Genomic DNA, 9355 nt, shown 5'->3' on the forward strand with positions numbered 1-9355 from the left:
AAGAGGATTATTTATAACAAAATAGTTTGCAAGTACTTTATAAATCAATTTCATGCAAATATAGTGGTTTTCCCAGGAACCGCTTTTCGCTTTAAACTATTCAAATCCGATGCGGTTTCCGCCCAACTGAGTATGCTGTAGAAAAACTTTGTCCCCTGGTTCCAACCGAGCATAGATGGCATTCTATCATCACTAACGATTACTCGTCTTTTCTTCTATTCCTTTCCATATTTGCACCCAAACAGGGCACGGATAACATGGACGCATACGCACCGAACCTAACGCGAATCTGGCGCCCGACACCGACGTGTGGGGGCTCGGCCAGTAGTGGCAGCTCCGGCAGTGGTTACAACAGTGTCAACCGCTTTGTGACGGAGCGGGAGACCAGCATTCCCAGCTGGACGCTGTTGGAGGAGGATGACAGTAACAATGTGATCGAAGGGGCAGCGCGAAGTAAATCGATTCGCAGCTCGTCGGGGGTGGCAGTACTCAGCTCCGTTTTGGTCGTCTCCAAGGTGGCACTGTTTGTGATCTTTATTAGCACAGTTAGGTTAACGGTGCTAGTGTAGGGCGGGGTAGACATCAGTAGGATTGCTTATCGTGTAGAGATCATGGGGAATCCGCAGGCCCCAAGGAGAGACCATAGAAAAACAAGACTGCTGTGTTGAGAGATGTAGGAATAACAGGGCGACGGATAGTCCACAAAACAAAGAAATATATTGTACTGTACAGATTTAAAATTTAGGAACAGGTAGCTCTGTTCGCTTTTAGGAAATCGCTAGTCATTTGAGCAGATTTTGTTACGTAGTAGTTAGCTGTGAGACGAAGGATCCGACTAAGAGGAATTATTTAAACGAAATATTTAAAATAGATGGAAGCGTTGGTGAAGCTTTCGTGTTTTTACCACTTTTGATACACTGAGCCAGTTGTTGATGCTGTATATTTTGTATATAGACTAGAAGATGCAATGATTGTATAATTGTGTATATAAATAGGACTAATAATAAATTACAAAACTTAATGACAGCTACGATTGAATTCTTCATCCGAAATATTTTTAATGCAATATATTTCAAGTTTCTTAAGATAAGTGTTTATTCGCTAATTCTTTTGTAAATTTTATATGATCTGATGACTTTGGAAACATTCGGCATTCATTCGAGACGGCTATACTCTGGTTGACTTAAGATTTTCAAATAACTGTTCTTAGTACCTTATACGACGTTTGCTCTTATGTTACTGAGGAAATTTTTACATTTACTTTGTGGTTTGAAGTGAGGGTTCATCAATATGTAGTAAATCTGTTAGTTTTCCAATAACAATAAAGGGAAAACCTCTCATATTTTCATTGTGTCAGAACTTTCTGTTGAACTGCTAACACCAACTAACGGCTCAACATAGATCACAGACTAGACATAAAGTTAATGCTATTTAAAAATTTTCTTAATTATCAATCCGCATGTGTTCTTTTTCATCAATCCGCATGTGTTCTTGTATGAATATTCGTCGGTTTGATTAGTTTTCAAATTATTTTAATAATTTTTTTCAGTTAAATTAATAATAATTTCTGGTTTTCTTTCACATTTTTGGAAAATTTTCAGTATCTTAAAAATTTATTCCTTAAAAATTATGGTTGGTAATAACGAATGCGGAACCGGGAACTTAGAGTGGGTATATATATACTATAAGGTTAATCCTTTTAATCTAAGCGTGTGAAAATCGATTAAGCAATCCATGAGATGCCGAAATGAGTTCCACTTTAGAGCTTTTGATCATTATTTATGGTGCTTCCAGAATAGGTATTCAAGGACCAGCATAACCTAAAACGGTTCGTTAGGCCATGAATTGACATAATGAACAAATTTTAATTGGTTTTAGTTGAACTTTGAACAATTTTTACTATGTTTGGTGTCGTCAGTCTATAACAGTTTGAATTTTGAAAACTCATCGGATAAATTTCACCAATTTTATTTTGGACCATAAGTCTTTTAAGAGGTGGGTAGGAGCTCAGTGGACAGGCCCAAGAGTTTTGCTTCGATTGACTTGAAAAATTGACAAAAACAATCTTGAAATGTGTTATAACAAAATGCAAATAAAAAATACGATTTTTCGAAAGTGTTAGACCCTACTCGCCTCCTAGAAAAATAATTGTTTTTTTCGATTTTATAGATAATAAACTCAGACACATTTTTCTCGAGAGCACGTTGTAAAAGTAAATCTGTATCGGAATTAAAAAATTACTTAACCAATTATGTTCAAACTTCGCACACATTTTATACATATAAAATACTTAACCACTACATTGTCCTTTTCGTTTTTTGTTACTTACGCATCGATACGTGCTGGTACGGAAGCAGAAACACTATCGTACACAGTGTGCTTTGTTCAATTTTGTATAGCCAGCAGCGTTTCCACATTAAAATCTATAATAGCTTGGCATAACTGTTTACGAATTGTAAAGGTTATAGTAGTTTATTATCAAATAAAGTTTCTGATATTATTTAGGTTTGAAAAAAAAAATTCTTGACAGAACCTTTATTGATGTTTTTGAAATTATAAGTAATACTTTCTACTTTTGTTCCGAAAAAAATCCTCCAAAAAAGGATTATATAATTTATATAATTTGTGCTGGTGTTTTCGAGTTACCATCATCATATCACCTTATTTCATTGCATTATCTGATAGACAAGAAGGTTCTTCGTATTACTATCCCACACTGGAAAATTTTATTCTCCATAATATTATCCCTTTCCATCCGTGTTTGCGATCCTACGTTGAATAAGTTTTTTAAGGAGTGTATCGAAAATAAGCTATCCACATACATTTGTGTTGTACACATGTATTTGTGATGGTTTTTTATGCTCATATCACAGCATGTTGTGCGTTTGGCTGTCAGCTTTCGTTTGTTTACTTGTTTGTGCGATTGAAATTCTGCATTTTCAAAATGTCGCGTATTGAAAAGGAAGTGAAAATTAAGGTTTTAATTAATAATTAAAATGATTGGCTGTTTGGTTCTTTCGCGATGGACAACCTGGATAAAATTTGAACTTTTTTATCGTAGCGGATCTACTTTTCACTACCAGTTGGGACCAGTTCCAGCTCATCTAAAATTTATCTAGAAGGGTGGTGATGAGAGTTCTATTTGAACTGCTTTGAGCACTGATGAACTGAACGCTAATCGTGAAGCAATCGAAAAAACCTTATATTAACCTTTCTTAGAGACTGATGAACCGATTTCAACAAACAAATAGCAAATAAAAGGTCTTATGGTCCCATACAAAACTTCCAAATTTCATCCAGATCCGACTTCCGGTTATAAGGTAAAGTGTACTACAAACTTGATATCACCACATAAGCGGTGAAATAAAAACGTGATAAAAACCGGAACTGGCCTCGTAATTACTCTAGTTGGTAGCCATTATTAATAGACAACCAAACAAAGCAATTCCGGCTATTTTAGTTGCCAGTTCCCGATTCCGGATGCACCGGAAATAGTGGTCATATACACCAAAAAGGATCTCACTCACTTTTCTCAGTGATGGCTTTACCGATTTTCACAAACTTATGCTCAAATGAAAGATCCCATCCCTCTTTCGGATTCGATATCCGGTCCCGGAATTACAGTGTTGAGATTGTTTAAATATTTATACCGTCACTGAAAACGGCGAAGAAAAAAACATGAAATAATTTCTAAACTTGCCTCAAAACTATTCCCAACGGAAGTCATTCAGCTAAAAGCTAAGCACATCATTACGGCCGGGTTGCTACAATTCAAGTCAAATAAACTTAGTTCCAACTAGTTACTAGAAGCATAGTTGTGATTGAAGATATGCTTATAAGTTATACACCCCTATTCTGCAATCCGACGGATTTGTGATACGAACGAATCTACACTTTCGTTCGAGTTCGAATTTTGCATTCTTTATTCCGTTTGACTTGTGTGATTCGTTCGGGAACACTTGAAATTTCGAACACCAACCATCAAAGCTGTCAACACTACTTACACGTTCAATATTATTTATATTATTCATTTCTTAGTAAACGAAACCGTCACACTTGTATAAACAAATTAGAACGATTCTAAACCGAACATAAGTAATACGCACGCAAGTCGATCGAGTAATGTTCGAAAATTTAACAACTTGAACGAATGAAATATGAGTTCATACCCAACTCGAACGGAATGCAGAATGGAAATTGCACATTCGATCGGAATATTTCGAATCGATCGACGTATAGAATAGGGGTGATAATTATATCAATATGACAAAAAGATGTGGTGATTGGAAACCTAAATAACTATTTCGTAACTAGTTATGTTTTGAAGAAGCATTGTTGTCATCTTGTTTTAAACAGTTTAACTATTTGCAATATAATTTGGGCTTATTCGAATCTGAACTAGTTGCGGAGTGCTACTTAGGTCGAAAGCGGTGGCTTCTCACATGTAACCCCCTCGTTGCTCAGTCTACTCAAAGCCAAGCTTCTTTGCCCTAGTTAGGTTCGAGCCAAGTTCCATTCGGCGATGTAACCCTTTCGGCGAAATGATATTTTATTTTCGGTGAAACGTCATTAGACGAATTGGCTTTAAGCCATTGAATACATGGTAATCCTTTTTTGTTCCTTATAGTATAACAGGTATCTGCTTATAATATCATTCATATATTTATTTTCGTATGCAGTTTTTCTTCCATCAATTGATAAAAAAATAGTAGTTTCGGTTCATTGGTCTAGATTTTTTAGACTTGAATGTTGTATTTATTCTTGGCTCAATTTTTCATACGGCTTGTATATCTGGTTGTACTGAAAAGTAGATGGAGGACTTATACCATTCATAATAATGAAACAGGAGAAACTAAAGTTGTTCTAAAGAATCTAAAGATAAATTAAAACGAACAGCTATAGCTTCTTAAGCAAAAAGTCAAAATTTGCTTATCGAATCAGTTTTGATTATTCACTGTTTCAAACAAACTGCCGCTTCTGCAGTGTGCACATTCTTTGAGCTACACTATTGCTGGGAAAATCCGGGAAGATCGTGGAAAACAGAGCACTTCCCCATTCCATGCGGTCGCCCTATCCGCTCAGCTAAACAAATATCGAAACATTATTTGACTTGTGCGATGTTTCGTTTTTCATTCTAGTCCAACTTTTTACTCCCAACATCCATTCAGCTCACAAACAAGCAATGCCAGCTGTCGCACAGTTCGGCACAGAAAACTACTTTTCATTCCCAAATCGAGTAAACCGGGAATGGGTTGGAAAATTGCATCGCTTGGCAAACGTACCATCAGGAGAAATTGCAAGTGACAGCAGAAGCGAAAATTCAAATCATCGCCTTTAGCGCGGTGCGACTATTTGAAGGTAAGTATGCTAAATCGACTTTTTATTTGAGTGACAGTAAAAAATTCCTTCGGTGATTTTTACCATAATTCGAACAAAAAAAAATATTGAAAATCCTACCCTAGCGGCAAATGGATATAAATCGTTTTACATAAATCAGTGAGGTGAACTTTCGGGTACTCGGTTTTCTGTTCCGGTTAATTTCATTACGTTTTGATTATGTAAATAATTTCATTTTAGAACATTTGGTGTACAGAATGTAGTAAAGTCAGAGTTCTACATGCGGCTGTAGGATTTGATCGGTTTTTCTATTGGAACCGTGTTGTAAAAGTTTTTATTCTTTTCGCCACAACCATTAATATTTCGTGTTGTCGAGCAATCGATTTAAGGAAGGATCCTATCTGAGGAGCATTTCACCAACTTGAAAATAACGCTAAATCACAAATCTGCGCAAATCAAAACACCCATGTGAAACGATGGTTATAGTTTGACCGAGTAAATAATGTTGTACGCCCAGACAGTCTTCTATCAATAGAGAACGAAGTGCTTCCGATAACATAAATCACTCCGGAAGCAAAAGCATCTTCGAAAGCCCAATTTCAACGCACACGCGCTTGTGACCAACACCGGATATTCGACTCGCGTCTCATTTACATTTTTGTCAACTGTGATTTTTATTCGTTCACGGCTTCATTTGAATTTCATTTGCAATCTAAAGTGCGCTCTTGCTTTCCTGCTTGACTACCTACCGTCACGATCCTGCTGTCACCGATGGGCGCCCTTCCATAGACTATTCGATGGTTGGAAGTGGGTGATACTGAAATTGGACTGCTCGAAAGACCCGTTTCGTGGCCTTATCAGCAACGATTTCTGTCATTCTGACCCGTCTCGGTAAACGGGGATAGGACAATTTTCAATGCAGTAATGAATAAATAAATGAAGCTTCCTCCAATCTCCTCACACCAAACCGTGATGGCTCCTAGCACTACGACTTATGTACCATAAGACGCCCGCAAACGAAAAACGATGAAGTGATAGCACTTGGAGGAGACTTTCTTATGAAATAAATGGCGATAGATGATCGCGAGGACATAATTGAAACGGGATGTTATCAGGGTTATTATCGAATCAAATGAATTTTCGTTTTTCTAGTTTTATGTCAGCTCTGATATGGGTACTGATTTTAGAGAAGTTTTATTGCAAATTGTAATGATGTACCCAAAATCCTTTTCAAATATTTGAAACTCGTTTTTTCAACCGAAAAACTGTTTCACATCTCTTTTGAATTCTTATCGCTGTAAACAGACAAGGCTTAGCCTTGGTGCTGGCCATGTACTTCACTTTTGAGATGTTTATTTTTACAATATCTGCCAACTCGACGGAGCACATTCCTTAACACTGCTAAAAGCGATCCACTTTAACTGGCTTGTTTTCGTCTACATAGAAACAATTCTATTACTTTACATGGCACTCCCGTACCCGAGTAATCGTGACAGCAACTGCCGGAACAAGGACGTGACGCTTCTGTAGATTTCCGTTTAGTTTCCTGTTCGGGCATTTGTTTCTTCAGAGGACATTCGATCTGATAAATATTTCAAATTGTCTCCAAAATAGACATTCTACTTAGTGAAATGGCAGCAGAAATAACAGCAGGACATTTCAATTTGCTTCATTACAGTTGAAATTTCACAATATTTTAACCTTCCCTATGAGAACGTCACGGTAGGTTGTAGGCTTTAATGGAGCGATACTGAAAATCCACTCTAAGGCTAGCGGCAGTAAGCGTTCAACGACGGTTTCAGGTTGTTCTGTGGCAAGCCAAGTGTGAAGAATGTAAATTCAGTGAAATTTCAAGGACGGCAGACTAGCAGCCTTTCTAGTTGAATTTTGTGGTGTCTTTGCACTTGGACTTGGACTTGGACTTGGACTTGGACTTGGACTTGGACTTGGACTTGGACTTGGACTTGGACTTGGACTTGGACTTGGACTTGGACTTGGACTTGGACTTGGACTTGGACTTGGACTTGGACTTGGACTTGGACTTGGACTTGGACTTGGACTTGAACTTGGACTTGGACTTGGACTTGGACTTGGACTTGGACTTGGACTTGGACTTGGACTTGGACTTGGACTTGGACTTGGACTTGGACTTGGACTTGGACTTGGACTTGGACTTGGACTTGGACTTGGACTTGGACTTGGACTTGGACTTGGACTTGGACTTGGACTTGGACTTGGACTTGGACTTGGACTTGGACTTGGACTTGGACTTGGACTTGGACTTGGACTTGGACTTGGACTTGAACTTGGACTTGGACTTGGACTTGGACTTGGACTTGGACTTGGACTTGGACTTGGACTTGGACTTGGACTTGGACTTGGACTTGGACTTGGACTTGGACTTGGACTTGGACTTGGACTTGGACTTGGACTTGGACTTGGACTTGGACTTGGACTTGGACTTGGACTTGGACTTGGACTTGGACTTGGACTTGGACTTGGACTTGGACTTGGACTTGGACTTGGACTTGGACTTGGACTTGGACTTGGACTTGGACTTGGACTTGGACTTGGACTTGGACTTGGACTTGGACTTGGACTTGGACTTGGACTTGGACTTGGACTTGGACTTGGACTTGGACTTGGACTTGGACTTGGACTTGGACTTGGACTTGGACTTGGACTTGGACTTGGACTTGGACTTGGACTTGGACTTGGACTTGGACTTGGACTTGGACTTGGACTTGGACTTATTTCTCGAATCCGTTTTTCAACTTAAGCAAATCTTAACTCCATTTACCGGATTTAATCAATCTCCCGGAGCAAGAAGAAATGAATATTACCTGCGAAAGAGTAAATTAGATCGGATTGCAATGAAACGATGGTAAAAAACTATATTACACTGATGACACTTTTTTTCTGCTTTTTGAAAATATCCCTACGACTATAAGCTGAAGGTGGAAAACTTAACTGTTTTTATAGATCACGGAGTAACCCAGCACTTGAATGAATGTTAAATTCGTACCAGAGACTACTTCGTTTTTTTCCGCTCTCGCATTCCACTTACCTCCTGGATCAGTGAACGAGTTATGTCGTTTTCGCTTGATACCAAACCTAACCCAGTTTCCACCCTAACTGCTGTCAAACCGTTTGTTTGAAGCTAGTTTCGAACCTAGTTTTAACGTTGTTGAACTGAAAATCGAGTCAGTTTCGAACCTGGTTGTTATATCAGGTTTGCTCAAACCGCCGTTGCTAAGCGCGAAAACAACACAGTTTCGTGAAAAGTGTTTGTTTGATGAAACTACCCTGGGTCAGTTTCAGTGTTCTCAAGCGAAAACGACATTAGTTTACCTACTTAAAATAACTATTTATTGGAATATGAGTTAAAATTAAATTATTAAGATTTAAATTGGGTATTCCGCCACAAGTGGTGACTTTTCAGCCCTATTATAAACAGGACATTATTTGCTTCCGCAATTCTGAGATTTTTGTGTAGGGAAAATTCTAAACCTACTTGTATTGTGTATTGGGGAAAAGGAACTTATATACTAACTTACTTACTAATACAGAGAGCGAATCGATTCAATTGAAGATTGCATCGATTTTTGTCGGAATTTGCTTATAATATTATGTGACATTACATCTAATGGTTCTATATTTGTGAGTCTGTGTAACTCATTTGTACTAAACCAGGGAGGACGCTTCAAAATCATTTTCAGAATTTTATTCTGAATCCTTTGAAGCGTTTTCTTCCTGGTGGAACAACAACTTGACCAAATTGGTACTGCATAAAGCATGGCTGGTCTGAAAATTTGTTTATAAATTAACAATTTAGTTTTAGACAGAGCTTTGAATTTCTGTTTATAAGAGGATATAAACATTTAATATATTCATTACACTTTGCCTGGATTCCTTCGATGTGATCCTTGAAAGTGAGTTTTTTGTCATACGTTAAACCTAAGTATTTAGCTTGATCAGACCATGTCAATTCCAAGCCATTCAATTTGAGAATGTGATT

At 37.9% G+C, this 9355-nt stretch overlaps 1 protein-coding gene across 3 annotated transcripts in view; it reads left to right on the plus strand.

The window, feature by feature from the left end:
• The window catches only part of LOC131435318 (MOXD1 homolog 2-like), a 44995-nt gene extending 43969 nt beyond the window's left edge, over positions 1-1026 (plus strand). For all 3 annotated transcript variants that reach the window (XM_058603054.1, XM_058603053.1, XM_058603055.1), the window contains one exon: positions 246-1026. In XM_058603054.1, the coding sequence (XP_058459037.1) occupies positions 246-569 (324 nt within the window). In that variant the 3' untranslated portion in view covers positions 570-1026. The remainder of the gene's footprint in view (positions 1-245) is intronic.
• The last annotated feature ends 8329 nt before the right edge of the window (positions 1027-9355 follow it).

The sequence above is a fragment of the Malaya genurostris genome, chromosome 3, assembly GCF_030247185.1.
Source record: "Malaya genurostris strain Urasoe2022 chromosome 3, Malgen_1.1, whole genome shotgun sequence".
NCBI classification, from domain to species: Eukaryota; Metazoa; Arthropoda; class Insecta; order Diptera; family Culicidae; genus Malaya; species Malaya genurostris.